This window comes from Falco cherrug, chromosome 9 (assembly GCF_023634085.1).
Source record: "Falco cherrug isolate bFalChe1 chromosome 9, bFalChe1.pri, whole genome shotgun sequence".
Lineage (NCBI taxonomy): Eukaryota > Metazoa > Chordata > Aves > Falconiformes > Falconidae > Falco > Falco cherrug.
The window spans coordinates 44,394,286-44,416,316 of NC_073705.1; the positions used below are offsets into that span (position 1 = coordinate 44,394,286).

Consider the following 22,031-nt stretch of genomic DNA (forward strand, 5'->3'; position numbering starts at 1 on the left):
GGAGAAAACCCCTTCATGGCAGGATAGATTTTTGTTAGAAAATGCTACCTTAAAAGGGCATAAAATACATGATAAGAATTTACCTCTTTAATCAAAAACATTTGGAATTTTAAATGTATTTAACTTTGGCAAATTTGTTTTAATTTTTTTTTTGTAAAGCATGAGGATAGACAAGTACACCATAGTAATTTAACTTCTTTAAAATTAAAGCTTTGGGATATTTTATTTGACAGAAGAAAAGTTCAGGACATGACCAGACATTGAGATTTTGGAAGTTCAAAAATACTCTGCAGTTCAGATTTGGTTTTGTTTTGTTTTGCAGTACTGTTTTGATTTACTCTAATTATAAATTTATTTTATAGTCAACAATGACAGCAGACCAATGAGCTTGCCTTTTTGCTGTAAGTTTTATTTGCTTGCTTGGTTTTACCCATTTACCGAATGCTGAACTCTGGTCTGAAGGTCACAATATTCTTTAGGGTTATCTTTGAAAATAAACTGCATTTTCACCAATATTTTTTGAATGTTGTAGACATTTTCCTAAAGTCTAAACGTGTAGACGTAATTTGTCTTAACAATATTACATTACTATTAAATTTTTGTGGTGTGGTTGAAGTACAACATAGGCTCAGAAGCAAAAAGACCAGGCCATTTCTAAGATCCTTGCTTACAAGTACTAGCATAGGGTGCATCTTACTGGGTTCGATCGATCTCTTCCAGTGTTCGTGTTGTGCACATGCTGGAGTGAGTTGCAGGAGTTTACAAGACAGACTGTGAGTGCCTGTGGTCCACAGAGAGCTAAAAGGTAAAATTGTCCTGAGTTCTTGGGTTTAAGCTACTATTTACAAAATGTGAAAGTTCATATATACAGTCCTTCCTAAAATCTTTTCCATGCCAGTGGTGGGGGTATTTGCCATGGAAGGATACTCTTTTGCCAGGGGAAATGGGAAATTATTTACGTTATAAGTGAAGAAAGTCCCACAGAACAGTTTTTCTAATTAGGTACAATTTCTCACAATGGAAAGATTTGGGAACGTGCATACTGATGCATTTGGAGTCCAAACCATTGGGTTACCACTTGAAAGACAATCCCATTGCTGCTCATAAGCAACTAATCAAAAGCCAAACACTTCCAGAAAAGAAGCATGAAGACAAATCTAGGGTAGTGCTATGTTTAAACACATGCAGTAGGATTGAATACATCACAGATGAAGCAATAGTGAATTGATCCATTGTATCTATGGAAAGATATCAGTAAAACAAAATGTCACTATTCAAGTTTTAAATAGTAGGAATCCACCCATCGTTGTCCCAGGTGGGCTCCGTTTTGCTACGGAGCCCTGCAGCAATTCAAAGCATACTTTCTCTCCCTTCTCCATTTCTGCCATAGCAAAAGTAGTCATGGTGTTTCCATCTGGTGCTTTCCTTTGACTACTTGAGAGAGTTCTTTTGTACCCACGGCTAAAGGACAGCTGTCCTACTGCTGGTCCCGAACTAAACTCCACAGAGATGACAAACAGGTAGACACCTTTATGTGGTGCTTTAAAGTAGCCATGTTCAGGGAAATAGCTGTTTCCATAATTGAGGTAAGTTTCATTAAACCTCAGAGTTTTTTGTTTATCCTTTCCTTCTGAGAATCCCACGTGGAATGCCACCAATGAATCTGAAAAAGAAAGAGGAACAGGATTTTAGCAGCGAGCATTCTTCTTTTCCCAGGATTCAGGGCTTCAACTTATGTCCCACCTTATCAGGCCTGATTTCTGGAATGCTTCTTTGTAGAGCTAAAGACTTGAAATGGGTATGTGCCTGGGATTCGGTCAAATGATTCCCTGGAAATACCTGAACGACTGCTCTTGGAAAGTATAAAGTTGAGACCACCCAGGAAAAAGAGAAGTAGCACTTTTTGCTGTCTTAAAAATAAATTAGTTTGAAATACATTCTCTGCTTATTCAGTCTTATTCAGTTCTCTGCTTATTCAGTTCTGCAGCACAGATGCCTGAAAGGGCTGGTTTTTGCTCTGTCTGTAACAGTGGCTACAATCATAAAACCCAATGCTAAAACTGCGATGGCTGTAATTACCAGGCAGGTGCTTATGGCCACATGTTTAGTGGGAAAGGGAAACGGCCAGTCACCGTGAAGTATGAGCTGAAAACTTGTCTCTGAAGCTTAGCTGTAAGAGAGAGTGTTCACTCTGGCAGGTCCTCCCTGTTCCACTGGTGCAAATTATAGCAGTTCATGTAATGTATCTGTCTGCGTTAGAAAAGATTTGGGGCTTTGAGTATGCTCCTTCCAGACTCAAGTAACAGAGGAGAAGTCAAGACCGGGAAGCCTAGCACCCTGTCAGCTTCAAAAGAGAAAACTGCTACTGTATTAACATGAGCATCTACAAACAAAATTTGTGTTCTAAACATCTGAAGCTCAATTAGTTCAAGGCCAATTTCCCAGCAGCTATAATGGGTGTAATTTTATTGGCCTCAAGCAAAGTGCAGCAGTGCATCGACTTGGTTCTCACTCGGAACTGCTGATTTTGATGGAGGGGGGAGGATGTAAATAACGTCAGCATTTCTCCTTCCAGCATCCCACAAGATACCTGACAGGTCTCACAGCTAATACGCTCTGTGTTTGAAACTTGGAGCAGGGCCCAGAAAGAAACCAGACCTGCACATGAACAAGTAAAAGAAAAGAACACACCTTTTTCCAAAAGCTCTGTCTGCACTGTATTTCTTCCACTTATCACTTGGGTATTTTCTCTGTGCTTCTCAGGCTTTTTCTTGTCTCTTTGCTTGCCTTGACCTTTCTGTTGCCTTCTCCCCTTTCTGGTCAGCATTGACTGAATCTTTGTAACATCCAGACTTACATTTGAGGCAACTAATTCTTCGTTGCTTCCAAATAGTTTTTTAAAAATTAGCAGATGTTCCTCCAGCTTCTGCTTGATGGTTGCGAAGTCTGCTGAGAGAATTTCCACAGAAATGTTGAGTGGCTCAATTACATTTGCTATTGTATGATTGCAGCAGAGATTCATGTCATTTCTGGATTCATGCCTCTTGATTGCCAGGCTCAGGTGTTTGATATCATTCTTCAGAGTCATGATATCATGATAAGCTGAGCTATCCAAGTCATCTTTGGCAGCTTCATAGTTAGGTTCCATATGTTCTACGATGCTGCGTTGACTACTAGCTTCATCTGGAGTGGAGGATGTTTGCATTTCTTCTTTGGGATGCATGGGAGATGTACGAGCATCGTGTTTTTTCTGTTGACCTCTCTCCAACAGGTGAAAACTCTTTATAAGAGATTCTAAAGTCACATTTTGTTCTTGGAGTTTATCTGAGATGTGTCTGAGAGATTCTTGCAGCTGAAATACTGATGATATTAGGATACTAGGATCTTCTTCAAACAAGACTTCCATAAATTCTTCTCCCAGTAAAGCCTCCAGTGCTGCTTCGTGCCGCATGGCATCTTCTAAAAGTGAGCCAAAAGAACTGTTGAGAAATTTGATGTGTTGATGAATTTCTTCATCTTTCTTCTTCAAGAAGCCTATGTCTTCTGAAAAAGCCGTGACTTGCGACTGAAGCTGTCTGTTTTCTTCTTGACGGAGATTAAGGGACTGATGGATAGATGGAAAAGCTGAGGAGAGCTCTTCAATTTCATTCCTCAAGAGATCTCTGAATACTGACTCTAATTGCTTCATATCCTTTAAGTTTGATTGGGTGCCTTCAAGGGAATAAGTGATATTCTTTAAATCTTCCTCCAGTACGTCAGTGTCAGAAGATAATCTCTGGCAATTACATTCCTCCATGTACCTCAACAGATCTGAATAGTTTTCCCGAAGATTTGAGAGAGTATAGTTGAGCTCTGCTATCTGCCTTTCCATTGCTGCTTTGTTTTCTTCCATAATAAGTGATTTCTCCATTAAAGTTATTGTAAGATCTTCTGGCCTATACTTTGAGATATTTTTTTTTAACTCTTTAAACCATCTCTCTAAAACTGCAATGTTCTGAAAGGCCACATCTGACTCCATGTAAAGTTCTTTAAGCTGCTTTGCATGCCCTGTCAGAATGTCGTTTATTTGTCTGATGGTTAAATGGGTATTTTCATCTTTGGGACCATGATGCGAGGAGAGTTCCGTTAAATTTTTTTTCAAAATCTCAAATTTATTTTCAAGATTGTTTTGTTCTTGTTTCACATTTGCTATGCTGTTGTTCAAAGATACAAAATGAGACTGCTGTATCTTATGAAACTTCTTGAGCTTTGCGTCAGTATCTGCCTTGATCGTGGTGAGATTATAGTGGGTACTGGCCTGCTGCATTTGCAATTGGTTCTCTATATCTCTTTTCAACTGATCGACTTTCACGATGTTTTCTTGGACTTTTGATTCAAACTTAGTTCCCAGCTCCTGGAATTCCTTCTTGGGCACAGTGCTCTCTTGGAATCTTTCTATGCTTTTCTTGTTGACTTGCACGTCATGGGACAGGTTTCTTACCATGGTCGAGAGGTTCTGTAAGCTTCTGTTGAAGCTTGCCCACATTGGGTTAAAATGTTTCCTTAGAAAATTCTCCACGTGGGGAAACAAAACTTGCTGCAGAAGCCTTTCCTGTAGATCTGTTAACACCGTTGAAAAAAAATAAATTTCATTAAATTTAAATTCTGCTTTCGGAACACATCTTGGTGTTGCCAGAGTAAGTCAAGTATGTATTTTTCTATAGTAACTGCCATATTACTCCCCAGAAACTGACCGCATGATAAATTTTGACAATTACAAAAATAGCCTAATTTTAAATCAAGGTTACTGTGAAGCACATTGTGTCTTTGAGTCTGCAGGCAATAACTTAAATATGTATTGACAGCCCTGTAAGTCATAAAAAATACTGCATTTTGAAGCCCCCTGGACAAGCAGTTTTGTAAGTGGCTATAACTGCCCGTTTTCACAACAGTTCTTAGCTAGTAGGCTCCTGCTTATTTGGCTGTCTCATAATGTTGTTCTTGTTCTGATGCTTCTACTTCACAAAGTTATACAGCATCTTAACAGCTGAATAAGTAAACCAGAACCAAGTCACTTGAAAAATCTGTGAAGTATCTCTGTACTAGGTAGGAGTTTTAATAAGGTTTGATTTCTGTCTTTAATGTTCAAACTTGAATGCCTGCAAGTTCACTGAGGACAACAGTTTGTATCCCTGGCAGCGCTCAAGGCCGGGCTGGACGGGCCTTTGGGCAACCTGCTCTGGCGGAAGGTGTCCCTGCCCGTGGCAGGGGGCTTGGAGCTAGATGATGATTAAGGTCCCTTCCAACCCAAACCATTTTCTGATGATTAGAACATGTTTTTTGTGAGACAGTGGCTCACATTAGTAGCTCAAATTCAGTAGCCTTGTTTTTTTCCCACTCCTGTATATGGTGGGAATAATGTTCCAGGAATGGGTTGAATGTTATCGGGTTTTTTTACATACACCAGTCCAGTATTCCTCCCCTCGGAGTATACGGCATGAGTATGAAAAAAGAACAAAACCCAAATCTAAACTCTACATCCCCATGGAAGAGAAGAAGCCATAGAAGCAGAATAGTAAGCTAACAGATTTTAAGTATGAGCAACCTCTTTATTCTGTTGTTAAGGCATATTCTGAAAAGTACAAAGGAATCTGCCTTCCATTGCATTTCCCTTTTCAAGTTACTCTTTAATTAGGTTCATTCATTTGTATTGGAATTGCAGCCGTATTTTTTTCTTTCTTTAGAAGCAACCAGCAGACCAAGGACTATCAGGGTATTTCTGTTTTCAAGTTTTCTTTCTGATCTGCGTGGTTGTACAGGGCCTATTGGCAGGCTGATAATTCTGGGTCAGACCTCTCACCTGAATTGCTCTGGTTCACTTCTAACATCATGCTTGTACCGTTGTTTTCAAATATTCTCTGTAAGTCACCTAAGTTGCTGACTGCTTGATGAATATCACTTTGAAGATCATCCAGTAAAGCCTCATGATTTTGAATGACTTCCAACATTTCTCTTGATTCCACTGATGTTGACACTAATCACAAGATTAAAAAAACAAAATCATGCAATGGAGTGCAGCGACCAGGTGACAGGTATTCCTACAAGATCTCTGAGAACACCTGTGTGCTTTTTGCTCTGAAAATTTTGCACTGACAGGAGGTTTGTTGTTTTATAGCACCTTAACTCATGGTTTCCTTGCAAAGAGTTTTTTCAACAGTGATGAAAACCAAATATATTTAAATATTAACAGAAGGAACTTCAGCCACAGTAGCCATGATGGCAGTAAAATGCTCTTCACTTAAAATCTCCCCATGCCACAAAAATATTCTGGAATAATGACTCCTTTCCAAGCCATTGACTTAAAGGGTAGCAAGGTTTACCAACCCAAAATAAAAGGAGAAGATGAAAGAGCAATTGAGAAGTTCCACTAAGCATACACATTAAGCATAGAGTGCCAGTGTCATAGCTGAGAGCTGCAGAAAGTGGTATATCCCAACTGTGCCATCCTGGGGGCCTTTCGCCCCCCAGAGTTACCTTTGACTTTTAAATCTAATGTTTTATAAACTTAAGTCATGTAAAGAAACTGCTTCTTCATTCGGTGTTGAGAGCATAATATAAAGACAACTCTTTCAGAGCTGCAGTACTGCCCTAAAGCCAATTGCTAGAAGATACTTCATAGCACTGCAAGCCACACCGTTTCCCAGAAGGTAAGGAAAGGTCCTTTTTGGATACTTGGAGTGCCTGAGGTACAAATCTATGGTACCTCATAATAAAAAAGCTACTGGGTAGCTGCTCTGAAATAGGATTTTGAGTGGATTGTTTTTCTGGTAGACTTCTAAGCATGTTATGCTTTCCTGTGAATCCTCTTAGTAGAGCAAAGGGTTAAACTTGCATGCCATTGAAGTTTAATGCTCTGTACCAGCTGGCATTCTCACTGGGTATCACTGATGACCAGACCAACTTTGAAACTTTTGCATGCTTTGTCTAGAGCATTCATGTAGTGATACAGCAAAAGCCCTCATTCATGCCAATAAATGTAGTTGTATACAAGCTTTCCCAAATAATGCTTTCACTAGAGATATTGTCCATAGCTTATCATTGTAAAATTGCAGCTAAAAAATCCATCTCTCTCTCTCGTCAGTGGCTGAGAGGTAAAAGAGTGGCAAGCAAAGTAACCTCAAGCACATACTGTGGTTTGAGAACTCCTCTTCTTCCTGTTCTTCAGTTTGACTTCCTGGCACCAGAATAAAATTGGCATCTGCAATTGAGACGTAATACATCTGTGAAAATGTTTTAGACAGAAACTACTACAATTTAACAAAGCAACGCAGGGCAATTTCATGTCTAGTATTACTGATGTGGAGGCAGGTTTCTGCATTGCAGGTTTCTTTGGGTAAAGAACACCTTGTCTGGAGAATTCACTTTGCTTGTGGTACAGCATTGGCGTACAACTGCATAAATGCTCGCGCTGTGCGGTGGTGGTGGTGTGTTACCTCATGCTGAGTTATTGCTCCTAGGAAATAAGTCTGTATGTACGTATGCTTGCTTTTCTGGGGGGTCCTATCAAAAGATCTGCAAATTTCTCTTCCTTGTTCCACAGTTATCTGAACATTCTGCTGGCACCGGCTACAGTGAGTGATGCTGTACAAACGAGGAGATAAAGGTGGAGCATTTGGGTTTGGTCAATGAGTATAACGAAGGAGAGACTAGACTAGAAGCACTGCATTTGCTAATATCTTTCCAACGTTATAAATGAAGGTCAGGCCAAGGTATCACCTGGAGATAAATCTACAAATAAAAGCTATCTGCGGGGGAAAAAAAGCTAAACCTTACAGAGATAAAAAGAGACATTCCCACTTTATCTGTGGAGTCTGTAGGTGAGTTAGACATACGTTGTGTGAAAATTTTCACACAGATGTTTGCCTTTTTTGTTTTGATTGCATTAATTGCTATTTTATCCATTTTTATCCATTTAAATTCTTTTTCTGCTTTTGGAGTATTGTTTGCTAAATCCTGCCCATGCTGTGAAACACTCCAGTTTTTAAGCGATGTTCCCCTCTCTGACCTAGTAGCTGCACTCACCATTATTCAGCAGTGCAAAGAGTTGTAGTAGTTTATTGTATGTAAAAAGCTATTGCTAGAGCTTCCGTGGAAGTCACAGCCTGGCCTCTGTTCTTGTGTTGTAGAGCTGCTCCCCGCTCTAGGAGCCAGTGTCTGTGCAGACAGGGGAAGCAGAGAGGAGGCAGCAATGCAGGCGGCGGAGTGAACGCTGCCTACCTTGTTTGAACTTGGATGCGTTGTGATTTCCCTAGCCAGATGACTTCATCCTGTAAACTGACCGTAGGGGCATTTCACATACTAGTGTTACTTTCTGATGTCACCAGTTTCTACCTAGAATTAGACGTTCCTAAATGGACTTGTACATCTGACAGCTCCTCCCCCCCCCCGCCTCCCCCAGCAAATTAATACCTTTCTCCATGTGTAAAGATTACAAAGATGCTACCAGCAGAAGAATTACAGCTAATTACAGCTACTTCTTCTTTCAGGGTATCCGTGATTGAGGGCATAGCAGATTAAAGAAAGTAAGGCATCAGTTCTCAAAAAGAGGAGAAACAAATAGGCAAACTTTTTTCTTGCCACTGTGACTGGCATTTAGTCTTTAATTCTCATGCTTGTTCCCTGGCTTTCCTTACCACGCTGTTCACAGTCCTTGCCAATAAATCCAGGGCAGCATTTCCACTGTAAAGACTTCAAAACCTTCTGTTTCACTTGATAGACTGGCTTCAGAGCTTTCCTGTACCTGGGGAGTAAGGGTCTGGGCATTAGATTGCAAGTTACAGTCAGCTGGCATCATTCCGACTAGCAGCAGTTTGGTTCCAAGTGTGTCCTAGACAACTAATGCAGAATGCAGTTAAGACATTTGTCATAAACTGTATCACTGCTGCTTAGTAAAACATTTAGGCAGTCCACAGTGATTTATTTTTTTCCCCTACGTAAGATTGCTTTTCAGGACTACTGTCTACACCAGGAGGTGTGTACACACTCTTACATGCAGACAGCATCTAAGTACTATTCAGTGAGCAGGGCTCCAGTGCTCTGCCTCACGCTTGATTGTTCTTTGGTAGAGGTGTTTTTCCAAGTACGTTGACACTGATCTGATGCAAGTCTGAGAAATGTCACAGATGGCAAATTTATGCAACTATCAGTAATGCAACTGCAATGTTTATTGTAATAGAGTCCTTTGCAATCAAGTTTGGATGGAGCTTCAACTTCTGTCATATTCTGATGAGTTGTAGAGAAAGTTTTATTTTTAAACAAACATCCCAAAATGTCACTGGTACCAAGGAAGATACAAATTTGTAAAAACTCCACTAAAATAGTTTGTTTTCTGTTCAAAGAAAGAGGAATTAATTGTATTAACAAATAACAAAAGCATTTTTGCAATCAAGTAACTACATAGATGTGAAAACATACGTGAGTATTAAATATTATTTCACTTCATAAGTGCGTTGTGCCTCAGTGTCTCCCAGCATTAAAAATGTATCAGCCCTGGTACCTTAAGGTACACCGCTGGCTTTCACCAGTACTCCTTGGGCAGCCAGTCCTTCTGAAAGAAGAGTAAGCACTTGGCCAGTTGCCCATCTCTGACTCCTGCCACATAAATGGTTTTACTGATGGCTGCAGGCAGAGATTTTTTTTAACTTATGCATGTGTATTGTGACCTGAAAATCATGGAAAACATGTGGTCCCTGCTTGTGTCTGAACAAGCATGTGAGAAGATTTGAAAAATCACTGAATCACTGTGTAGTCCTGTACTTGATGGCTTAGAAAGGCAGTTGTTCTCCCAGGTTACTGAAATGCCTGATCACCTTAGGTGCATAAGTCAGACCCTGCATCACTTTGGTATTAGGCTGAGCTGATGCTTCAGTTCTTTTTGAAATGTGTCACTAAATACTTTTGAAACTATCATTTAGATACTTCAGAGAAAATTCTGTTTTCTTCAGTGGTTTTATTTAGGATACTTACATGATCTTCTGGCAGTCTGGTGCTCCATTTAGACAGGGCTGTTGGGAATTGATGATGTACTTCTCCTTCATGCAGGCTTCTATGTATGTTACCAGCCGGGACTGCGTGAAGGAGCACCAGTTCCTAGTGGAAGACAGACATGGGAAAGGAATTTGAAGTAGGTCATCTTAAGTCTCTGCTTGTAACAGTGCCAAGGAAGAGTGAAATGCAGAGGGCCCTTCCTTTTTTTTTTTTTTTCTTTTTTTTTTTTCTTTTTTCAGCTTGATGATGAGGAAAATGGAAAATGTTTGCTGGCTTCTCCCTCCACTCCCAGTTCATTTGTTTTCATCTGGGATGTTTATCTCGGTGTGTTACAAAAGGGTTGATTGTCTAAACTTTGATGCATTATAGTTCCATTTCCAGTCCTTTCATTTAGCGGGAGAAATTTCCAATCCATGATAACCTGCAGGTTAATGTCACTTTAAATGTCAAATTGCCTTTCTCAGCATGTTGCCATTTCAGATGCCTAATGACTGACTCATCAGGTTGAGGCAGACTGCTTCTGAAAACTTAATCTGACAAAAACTCCATTAACAATCAATGTCTTCCTAAGTATTACTTCTTCAAGATAATACAGTAACCGGTTGCATTTTATTAGTTAGACTAGCTTTGAAATAATTTCTCCTATCATCTGCAGGAAAATAGCGCTGGAAAAGTGAGGGTTGTTTTCTTGGTTTTCTTGGGTTTTTGCTTTATGCTTCTAGCAAGGACAAGTGAGTTGTACTAGTCTGGTAAATTTTACATGTCAGAATTATATAGGCATCTATTAATCCCAGAGTGTAGGTGAATCTCTTCCTTTTCAAGAGTTTAAAGTCAAGACATGTTGTTTGAAGTTCAATGGTTAAAATCCAAGATCAGAAGTGACATTATCCAAGACCAGAAGTGAGGAGTAATAACTATAATGGGAACAACTGAACTTTAAGCAGTATATTTTTAAGTGGGAACACAGGAACCAAATCTCTGATAATCAGCATATATGGAAAAAATTTGCCTGTCTGAGAGAGTTGCAGAAATATTGGGGAACTGAGTCCTGCCCAAAAGCAGAAGCTGTGGCCATAGGGGCCAGGCAGCCAGGAGAAGGGGAAGAAGCTGCAAAGGAGTTGGAGGCATCAGGCTGGAAAGGGCAGACAGCCTGGGCTAGCTGGGAACACTTCACCAGGCTTGTTGGGACATAAACAGCCTTTTGTGTTCCCCTGTTTTTTAAGGAAAATGTGGTTACGATTTCAGCGGACGCTCATGCAAGCAAAACTCTTCATCTGTTAGAAGCAGGGGCAGGAATCTGCTGGAGCCTGTGGCGCTGGGAGGGCTGCACAGGAAAGCAGGCGGCTGCAGCCTTCGTGGTGATTTCAAGCCAAACCAGCTGTTTCGATGAGCTGTAGTTTTAAGGCCTTTGCAAGTGACTGGGAGAATTTTATCCCATTTATCAATGGGAGCCTTGTTTCCTGTGGGACTGAACCAGAACACAAATTCTCAAATTCTTATTAAATCATTAATCTTCGAGAGTCAAATGCTCTGCTTGTGTCACCGGGCAATTCAGTTGAAGCCACAGACGAACACACGTGCCCTGGCTGATGTCTGTCTCCAAGGTGCCCATAAGTCTGCCAGGCTTTGTAAGGCTGCATTGCTTGTCAGTGGTTGGTTTAAGATGAATATCTCTGAAACAGAGACCCGATTTGCGCCTGTATTTAGGCTGTCCTCTCTCATGTGCCCAGCAAGCCATAAATGGGAGTGGGTTTTCCCCCCTCACATCCTCTGCTTTTTTTTCTGGGGAAATAAGTGACCGGGCGCTGCTGCTGTTGGAGTTCGCTGGCATCATTGCTAGGTCTGCCCATGGGATGCCTGCCAGATCCAGGCAGGAGTCTGCATTCACTGTGGAAACCTCCTTTTAAAATAGGCTTTGTTGGCTTTACTGTTTTGTTCTTTCCTAACGAAAACAATCCACACCCCATGAATCATCATCTGGGCTGATTTGTTTTTCCCACCATACACAGCTTCCAACAGGTCCTTTGAGTCATGGAAGCCACACGAGTCTAAACCAAATGTTTACATGCATCAACATGTGTGTGAGCAAGAATGGGGCATCGTGTGACTGAGTACTTCAGCTGTGTAGCACATGTCAATGTGCACACACACATAATGGAAAACACGAGGATTCCTTTTCAAAACCTGTTAATGTGTTGGAGGTCTCTGGTGGGCTTCTCACTCGTAGAAAGGGGTTATGTTCTATCAGAAATTGAATCGGTGGTTGATCCCAGCTTGGTGCATACTTTGGACAGTTATTAGCATGCAGAATGAATAGCATGAAAAAAAGGGGAATTTGGTATGCTCTCAATAACAACTTCCTTTAACGGTGGGCATATTTCTTTATGTCCATTTTTCTTTAGTGTCTGGTCACTAGTTCTTTCTCGCTTGATCTTAAAAGCTTATTTGTGGAGATGAAGGGCTACATAACTTGAAACCACTAAAAGTTACTGTGGTTAAAATCAAAACACAGTATTAAGTGAAGCTTCCCGAAATTTATTCTTTCATCATATAAGTAAGTGAGGCATATCTTTCCCATCTTTAATAAGCTGCCATATAGATACATGTGCCCAAAGAGGAAACTTCTATTGCAGTATTTTTTGCACATCTTGTCAAATGCTTCCTTTAAGGACACTTTGCTATCTGTAACTAAAAATACTCCTTAACTGTATAACCTTGAGGGAAAATATGTCATTCTTGAATGTTAAGTGAAACAATGTAAAGACTGATCTAAAGTTCAGCGAGACATGCAGGAGTTCATCTGCTGGCACCAGTGGCTCTGGATCAGGCTATGAAGTTTCAAAGAGCTGCTGTTTTCACGAACAGCGCTTTATTCAGCTGGTTTCTGAATGCAGCAGCTTTGTGTTCTGCTTCTGCATTTTTCCCCCTCTTTGTAGTTACGTTGCTTCATTCACTAAGTATATAACCAACTTAACACCCTCTGCTTTTATTCTCTTTAATACAGTTTGCTCTTGAATCAAGCTTCTGCTGCCAAGGAGAGAGAGGAGTAGAAAGAAGTTGCTGGTCTGAGCAGAGCAGAAGAGCTTTCTCTCCAGTCTGGGGAATGGTAAAGTTTATCTCATACTGCAAGTTGGAGCAACACTTGAGGGAACCCTAGCAAATCCAGGGCTACAGATGTTTCATTTATTCAGTTACTTTTCCTGTTTTACATTCCAAGCATATTAATCCTTTTTTTAAACCAGAAACAAAGTATCTGAATGATTTTCTTTGATAGACTATGTGTGTGTTTCCTAGGCTTTATTCTAATCTCCTTATTGAATAAAGTCTTCCCGTGTCTATCCTCTTTTGCCTTATTTTGAGGCAAGTGTATTCTTCTGTCTGCAGTTAAATACATCTGATGACAAAGAAGTCTGTATTTAAATAAGATTCAACAAATCTAGGTTAGCTCAAGCTCCTTTTTATTTGAACCTTTAAGATCTTTAAACTAAAAACTGATTTTAAAATTATTTTTTCTTATGTTAGATATTCCTTCTGATTTTACTGAAACACAGGTTCAAGGCTCATGTCCGGCTGTGGCCCCGCACGGCCGGAGGGACGCAGAGGGGCTGGAGCGTGTCCAGAGCCGGGAAGGGGCTGGGGCACCCGTGGGATGGGGGGGTGGCTGGGGGGGGCTCAGCAGGGACCTCATTGCTGTCTATGACTACCTGAAAGGAGGCTGTAGGCCAGGTGGGTGTTGGTTTCTTCTCGCAAGTAACAAGTGATAGGACAAGAGGACCTTGGCCTCAAGTTGTGTTAGGGGAGGTTTAGGTTGGGTATTAGGAAAAATGTCTTCACAGAAAGGGTGGTCAAGCACTGGAACAGGCTGCCCAGGGAGGTGGTGGAATCACCATTGCTGGAGATGTTTAAAAAAGCACATGGATGCAGTGCTTAGGGACAGGGTTTGGTGATGGACTTGGCAGTGCTGGGTGAACAGTTGGACTTAATGATCTCAAAGGTCTTTTCCAACCTAATTGATTCTATGATAGCAAAATGCAGGCAGTTCTACATCTGATTGCAGGATTTGGCTGGACCACCTTATATCATAGCAAACAAAGTAAAACCCACTGAACCAGGAGAATAAAGCGGGATGGCTGGTCTGCAGTAATTATCACTCTGCTTAGATGAATATGGGGTAGTCCCTTTTTTTTCTATACACTGCTATGCCAACAGTTGCAGCATGATAGTCAGTGCGAGGAATGCCCCCCAGGTCAGCTAAGTACTTACATACTTTATTTTTCTTTGTTACATGTTCTCATGATGGGCACTGCAATGCATAATTTCAGACACTTCCTAGGTCAGTGGAATTTTTGCCTAAACAAAAGCTTCAGGATATTGTTTTTCCGTAAGTTTTGCTATTCCTTTGGCTATACTAGTACAACTGGGTTGTCCTTCACATCAGTTTCCTTGGGTCTCTATTCGGAAGGAATCCAGTTTCTGTAATTACCTTGAAAGCTCCTGTCCAGCTATTCCTGTGTCTACTGCTGACAGAGTGCAAAACTTTTCAGGTCCATAACACTTTCCTTATTGATGCTGTGCAAAGGGCATCAAATAAGCAATTATTGCTGCTTAAATGGGCTGCAGTAGAGAGGACTATGTTCTTCCAATTTAAACAAGCCACTTTCTATTGACTTCTACAGAATGACTTTTGATTTATACCATTTGAAGCAGAAAACAAGAATGAGGCTTTAACTGTAGAGTAATCTATGTTCTGTTTTTCCCTCAGTGCAAAATTCTCACTGACAAGAAAAAGCAGCCTCAATAAAACAGAGGTAAAATACCACATTTAAATTAATCTAAACTAGGACTGTGCACATCATTTTTAAGACAGACATATCTTTTTGTTTATTGCAGGAGGTGTTCAGCTGTTGAACAAGGTGCTGGCTCTCTGAGGGAGCATGGAATGTATGCCACTGTGTTTTTAATTAGCGGGCAGCAAGTGATCACTGGTGATCTATCAGTGAATTTCCAGCTCTTCCTGAGCAACCAGCAACCCTGTCTTACAATCTCACAGCAGAAACTCTCGTATTTCTCCACCCTTCCCTTAGCATGAGTAGAGGTCCCCCTCAGGCAGGCTCTGGGATCTTCCTGTGACTCGTCCCATGAACCACCCTGGTTGTCACGGGGTTTTAAGCAGTCTGAGTGATTTGCAGTTTACCTTAACAAGCTGGGCTGAAAAGAGTGGCAGTGGTAGTTTCAAACAGGTGGATTTCTAGACACTGCTGGAAGCCTTCAGAGCCCTGAGTCATGCTGCCTGAAGACCGCTTCTGTTCCAACAGTGGTGCCAGTTAGTCTGTTATCAGCTGGGACTTGTGCTGCAGAATGTCCTAAAAAATTAGTGCAGTGAAGGCTTTCTGAGAAAATCCAGTCCTTAATCTGGAGCCTTACTGGGAGCAGGAGCTCAAGAAAAAGCAGGCTTGTCTGGGGGCTGAGTTTGAGCCAAATCCAACTGTTGCTACTTCAGGGAAATAAATGCAAAAGGTTTTTCCTCTTCACAAAGCATCCACAGCCATTACTTCATTTATATTATCCTCCCTGTAACAGAAGTTCTACAGCCTGTTCAGAGGGCAGCTTACACTTGGATTTAACCTTTTGATCCCTGCACACGCAAGTTCACCCCTAGTGTAGCACGCTCGCTCCTTTGTCAGACCTTGTCTTCAAGTAGGAATCGCAGCCGGTGGCCACCTGATAGCACAGCTGTGGTGATACCAGCGAGTCCAAAATGCACAGGAAGACCAGCTTCCCAGGTGCCACCCGCTCCGGGCGCAGGTGATGTGCACCAGGGTTTGCCCTAATCACGTTTTGGGCCTGCGTGTAATTTTGCTGAGTGCTGGCTACCAATCACTCGTTCAAGGGGTGCTGGCCCGCGCAAGTGGGACGGCTTTGGATCCACGTGGTGGTAGTGCCGATGGTGGTTCTGTGGCTATGCTGAAATATGTGGTCCCTTGTTACCTGCTGAAAGAATGAATTGCTGCAGCTCACACTAAGGAGCAGTGAAGTAAAACAATCCTGTGGGCACAGTGTTCGATGACTCCTGCATCGCATGCAGTGAAGCTGTGTGTCATTTGCATCAAACATGCTAATGGAGAGCCATTCCGCCTGCAGCTGTGCAGCTCGGCAAGAGCCAAATATCAGAGAATTTCCTAAAGTTCTGAAAGGAGCCAAGTACCTAACTTTGGTAGGAAACTGTTGCTTCTGTTAATGAACTTGGCACTGCAAAAGCTATTGTTGAGCACTCAATGGCCATTCCACTAGATTGCAGGATATCAGGGGCTGAAGATCACATTTAGCTCATTTCATCCAAATCTGCTTTATTTTAAGCGTATGTGCTATGCCCCTTTGTTGGGAAATTTCAGTATCCCATAGGCTTCTTGAGAAAGTCCCTGTCTAATTTTGAAGCGATAGATGAGTCAGTGTGAAACTGGTCTTTATTAAAGCAATAGATGTTTTCCTGTAAAAGCGGACAAAAAAAATATGCTATTAAGATTGAGCATTGTTCTGACTTTCCTTAGAGTAAGACTGATTGGGGTTTCCTCTGCTTGTCTGCACTTCAGAGGATAGTTGTTCTGTATTTTGACACCCTGGGTAATCACAAAGAGAGTCCTGCTTCTTTGTGGCTGTCTTGGTGCTAAATTAGAGGAAGAGGTGAGTGTTTCATTGAGATAACAGCACACCTGGCTGACATCAGAAAGCCTTCCTCTAATCAAGGGTGACTTCACAGAATCGTGTGTCCAAACCTCGAAATATGTTAATGCAATTAAGGATTTACTTATGCTGAAGACCTCTGCCTTTCCTACTTGTAGTTCAGGTAGTGGAGCCTGGGGAATTTTTTGCTTTTGTTTTTTCATTTTTTTTCAGATACATTGTAATTTTAAGAAAAATTCCAATAGATGACAGGCAGAGTGTGTGTTTGTGGGTTAAAGAGAAAAAAGAAAATCTAAATCACCTATCCAATTGGAGGGCAAATCCAAAACAGGGGCTACTTGGCAATGATTGCACTTTTGGAGAGAGAGGGACGTTCTGTGAGACTTTGCCACAGATGGGGAAACCAGCTTTAGTTGCTCTGCTGCTTCCCATTTTATCACCACAGTCCATTTCTCCCTTACTGGGTTAGCCTTCTGTTTGGGGACCAACTCTGTCTGTGTGGTTACTGAGGGGAGGAAGTTAAAAATAACCTCTGCTTTTTCCTAGGATTATTTTTAACCTGGAATGCTTAAGTGATCTGGTTTACAGTGTTGCTTGACAGACAGGATAGGCCAACTGAGGGTACAGGCAGCTTTGGGCTTTGCTGTCAGAGCTAGCATGTGATGGGATTGCATCTTTTAGATGCTTCATTTATTTTTTTTTTTTTTTTAATTAAATATGAACGCAAGTACATGAAACCTGAGTTGTTAGCCTGACTGTTGTTGATGCTGTGGGCACGTGGATTAGATTAAGGCCAGCTGGCTGCAGTTCTGCTCAGCACTGAGAAAAGATAGGAAGGAGCCTTGGGGTTCACTGCTCCACTAATGGTGCTTCAGTGCATTGCCTGATTTGAGAAAAACCTGTTTATAGGGAGAGAAAATAAGCCCTTCTGAGTGTAATTACAGTAGAGGTCTTTCCATAGATCTCTGATCAACAGAGGTAAGTTCATGGCAAGGGTATGGAGAAGATAGCATGTTCTTCCCAGGGTCAGGGAATCTTTCCTTTCAAAGGCTGGGTCACCATGTTCCTGGCTCCCATGCAGCTGTGTGGAGAAGGACATGCGTGTCCAGTTCTGTCTGCCCAGGTCTGAATTGTAGAACCTAAGGGAGGGCATGCAGCTGTATACTTACATGGCCCTCTCCTTCAGCTGCAGCTCCCCTGAGGTTGGCTCAGCACCATGCCTTGCTCAGGCACGCGTCATTACCAAGTGTTTGGTAGAAGCGGCTCTAAAGAAAGAAAAATCTCCAAGGTGGCTTGTCAGTTCAGGGCAAGTTTTCACGAGCTATCAGGTGTGTCATCCATATAGCGATTGTCAGGCTAACAACAGTGGTGTATTGTCTCATTGATGTATTTAATTATCCCTTTCAATATGACTTGTGATCAGACAGCATTTGAATCGGTTCCAATAGTGGTGACTATTAGAGTAGGGAATGAGCTAATGCAAGCTCTTATTTGATATTTACTGGGTCACTTGTAGAACTTCCACATATCTGGTCATAGCCCAGGCAGCTTTTCAAGCCTCATTTTAGCTGCCTGTATCCATACGCAGGAAATCCACCAGTAACAGCAGAGTCTTCCTATGAAGTTTTGCATTAGGCATCTGTTTTATATAGGAAATGAAGAGTGAAAATGTATTTATTTTGGGTATTATGCATTGAGTATTTATGAAATCCAGAACCTGTTTTTACTGTTCTTACCCTTTATCTTCCATTGCTAAAACAAATGCTAATATAGTCCAGCCGTTTCACAGTACAGGTCTCTTCATATACTCGTGCTTTCATTTCCCTTTTTAATTCTGCTGACAGTTTGTGTACACATGGATCCATTTACCTCAACCATAGAATAAACTATCTAAAGTCAAACCAAGCAGCTCATATGAGGGCACAGTTGCTGGGGAGAAAAGAATAAAAGATGATTTCGCTGGGAAAATTGGCCTCTTGATAGTTTTGATTTTGTAAGTAACATGTACAAGCACTTGTCCGCTTTGAATACGCAGGGCTTCAGCTGTTTGCTCAGATACAAACAGCTGAGATACCAAACTGTTACCTAGGTTTTCCTCTAAAGAAAAGTTGGAACAACTTTATTATCTCTTTTTAAAAAGGTCACCTAAAGACGAGTGTCTTCTTGCTGATTTTCTTGTCAGAATAATCCTGTTATTGTGAGATGAATTCATTAGTAAAGTACCATATCCAAGCTGGGATCTAATGAGTCATTTCACCTTACATGTTGAAACAAAAACCAGAGGAATCTGTCTGACTAATTGCCCTGGGTATATTAGTCATGATGTCTCAGTTATTCAGATAACTGCACTAAGAAAAATAATACTATAATTTTTTTTAGAAAAATCTTTCGTTATTTTGTAACAGCCACTGCTCCTAATACACAAGAAAAATAGCAAGAGGTTGGAAAAAACCCACATCATTTTTGTTAGATAGTTATGAGAGTCAAAACTTTATCTCACAGACAAAGTTACCATTGATTTTGTTTGGGTTTTTTCCAAGTTCTGAAAACAAAGTGTTTCTGTATTTCAAAAGCAAACTGTAAGTGGGACATAGTTTTGGTAGAAAATTCTTGTTTATGAGCCTGGGCTTTTTTTATGGCATGTCTTTATCTCCCTATATCTCTTAATTCCTGATTAAATCCTGCTTTTCTTCTTGCTCTGCGCTTTAGAGGTAGAAGCCCAGTTCCTCTATGTTTTTTTCCAGGGTATGTGTCACACTTATAGGGAGGAAATACCAGATTGATGACAACTTCTTGTCTATGCTTAGCAGCGTACTCCAGCTATGAGCACCTGACATGCATTTGAGAAATTTAGGATCTGAAAAAGTACATTGCTTCAACTCCTTGAATTTTTAGAATTTCAAATGCGCTTACAAGGGGAACTGTGCTGTCTCTTCTTGTTCACACTCTTTCACCTCACTTTTGGACATAATTCCTTTCAAAGTGCCAGATTTCTTTCGTAAGATGGATCACCTTCCTGGGCTTGTGTGCACTATAAATGTGACAGCTCTAGCAAAAGAACATACACCTTAAAGCTACAGCCAGGCTAGATTTTGATTGCCTGTAGTCATCAACATAGCTTTATAATTGGGAAGAACTCTATGATTTGACTCATTATGCAACTGTCTCCATAAAAGGAGGAAGTATTTATCTTCTTGGGAGGAAATTAGGATGAGTAATAGCTAGTGCTGAACAAAGTTACATAGCAAAGGAAGAAATCCCTATTAGGACAGTGTATTACAGCATCTTGCTGACCCATATATACACTTTTTTTACACTGCTAAATGTGCATAGTATTTATAGTTTTCAGAATGCTTTTGGCATTTCACCAGCAATCAAATGATTACCACCACCTTGCAGTATAATGTGGCAGTCCACAGTACCACTTAGGCTTTGTGTTCCTTCCTCTGATGGTGTCTGAAATGCATTAACCAGGAGTTGGTGAATTAACAGGGCATGTCATTATCAAACACTAGCCATCAGGCAACTGGAAGTCAACGCTTACAGGCTTTAGAAAATTACTTAAGGTTAATGGTGGGAGGTACAGATTTGTGGGAAGGTGTGGTATGAAGCACAGCAGGGTTTTAGTACACTCACCATGCTGCATGCAGAAGGGAGGCCCTAATTTTACACATAGGTGAGAGTAGAAACAATTTTGCATACTACAGTTTGCATGGAAGGGAAGCATGACATGAGCAAGGTTTTGTAGTCTCTTTCCATCTCCCTTTTTCCCTTTCCTCAAGAGCATTTAAAGGGAAAAATACCAGGGCATCCTAAAGCACTGAGCTGTGAACAGCACTCACTGTGCTGCTGTTTCAGCTCTCCCAAACAGGGCTCTGCAGTACCCATCCATCAGGGCTATAAAAAATTCATTCACTGTCCTGCTTGGTTTTCATCTATTTTAAACATTTAGAGACCTACTTATGTGCCCTGTAAAACTTACAAAAAATCATAGTGTTTAGAAATCTTTCTAGTGAAGTACATGCCTTTTCCATTCAGCATGGCTACTTTTGTGCTGTAGATTGCCCCGAGAAACATTTCATGGTCATGAAAACCTTTTGTGGGGGTTGAATTTGTAGTCATTTTCATGCTTATTTATTATTCTTTACTCTCTTATATTTATTCTTCACTGTTTTTATTTTGCTAACATCCTGCTGTTCTCTTTCTCTCTCTATTTCCAAGGCCCGAGTCTTTAGCCAAGCACATGCCGACGATGGGCAAAGGTTGCCATGATCAGCAAAAATAATCAGCATTAATTTGTGATGAGAAAAAGTTAGTAAATGTTTTTTCTCCAGTTCTGCTTTGCCAGAAATAGCATTTGTTTTATGGTGCTACAGCAGAACTGGAAGGCTTTGCATCTGCCAGGTGTGTCCAAACCCCTAACCCTGTTTTGCCATCTCGGACTAGGTAGAGAGCCAGTCCCATCTGTGCTTTCATCCTCCACAAGCAATTTCTGTTTCTGTAGTTAAAACATTTAAACCTCTCCTTGGATATAGACTGATCCCTAAAATCTAATGTATTTTAAAGAGAAACTTCTATTGAAAATGGTCATTTGTCAACAGGATACAAAGGGTACCAGACAGGATCACACAATTGTTACATGTAAGACAGACACATTGGCGTACTTACCCGTTTCGAGACTGTGAGCTTGCAGCTTCAAAATCCTCTCTCTCTTCTTGATGTGGGGAGGTCACACTTGAAGGGTAATCTTGAATATTCTCCCTGAGCCCTTCTGCCTCCCAATAACCTTGTTCCTCGTGTGACAGAGGAGTCCTCTGGGGGTATACAGAGGTCTCGTAAATTTGTGGCTTTGAGCTGTGCACTGAACCATCGTGATATCCATGATGGTCCGAGTGTCTGGCCAGCTTTGCCAGTCCTATTGTATTACAGAGGAACAAAAGTTTCACTAGCATTGTGGGTTTCTTCCCACCTAGTTACACCTGTCTCTTGTTCTCTTCTCTGAAGCACAGCCTGGATTAATTCAGGAATGCCCCGGCAACATTCTTTAACTGGAAAGTTGGAAGAAGGAAGGGGGGGGAAAAAAGTTTAACAAAGAGCGGAAAAAGCTTTCGACCCTCCCAGCTACTGTGGAAACGTCCGTGGCTATTGAACAATGTGAGTCTGGTTCCTGTGTGGGGCTCTAGCGTCTCCAACAGAGGCGGGGGGAAAACGGTGGTAGGAATATAGCTTATTCAAGGAACTTCTGAGCTTGGCTGCCTTCTAAACTTATCTGTGGACAGGAACTTGGCTTTTATCAACTGCCTTCTCCCTCAGGCACAGGAAAA

The 22,031-nt window shown here is 41.2% G+C and overlaps 1 protein-coding gene across 2 annotated transcripts; it reads right to left on the reverse strand.

Moving 5' to 3' along the window:
- Positions 1 to 1,158: 1,158 nt before the first annotated feature.
- On the reverse strand, positions 1,159 to 21,788 carry MMRN2 (multimerin 2). Of its 2 annotated transcripts, XM_005433475.4 has the most exons (7): positions 21,376 to 21,788; positions 10,006 to 10,128; positions 8,673 to 8,779; positions 7,169 to 7,237; positions 5,840 to 6,013; positions 2,692 to 4,599; positions 1,159 to 1,663 (listed from the first exon to the last, which is right to left on the reverse strand). In XM_005433475.4, the coding sequence occupies exons 1-7, from the start codon at positions 21,657 to 21,659 to the stop codon at positions 1,275 to 1,277; spliced, it is 3,054 nt and encodes a 1,017-aa protein (XP_005433532.2). In that variant the 5' UTR covers positions 21,660 to 21,788; the 3' UTR covers positions 1,159 to 1,274. The 2 variants fall into 2 exon arrangements, with proteins under 2 accessions (XP_005433532.2, XP_055577446.1); XM_055721471.1 differs by lacking the exon at positions 5,840 to 6,013.
- Between the last annotated feature and the right edge of the window lie 243 nt (positions 21,789 to 22,031).

Bases quoted from the DNA above. Each gene is read 5' to 3' on its own strand.
- MMRN2 (XM_005433475.4), bottom strand. From the start codon at position 21,659: ATGCTAGTGAAACTTTTGTTCCTCTGTAATACAATAGGACTGGCAAAG. The intron at 10,129-21,375 runs GTAAGTACGCCA...GTCTTCCACTAG, and splicing joins AGCTCACAGTCTCGAAACGG to GAACTGGTGCTCCTTCACGC. The intron at 7,238-8,672 runs GTAAGGAAAGCC...TCTCAATTGCAG, and splicing joins CAAGGACTGTGAACAGCGTG to ATGCCAATTTTATTCTGGTG.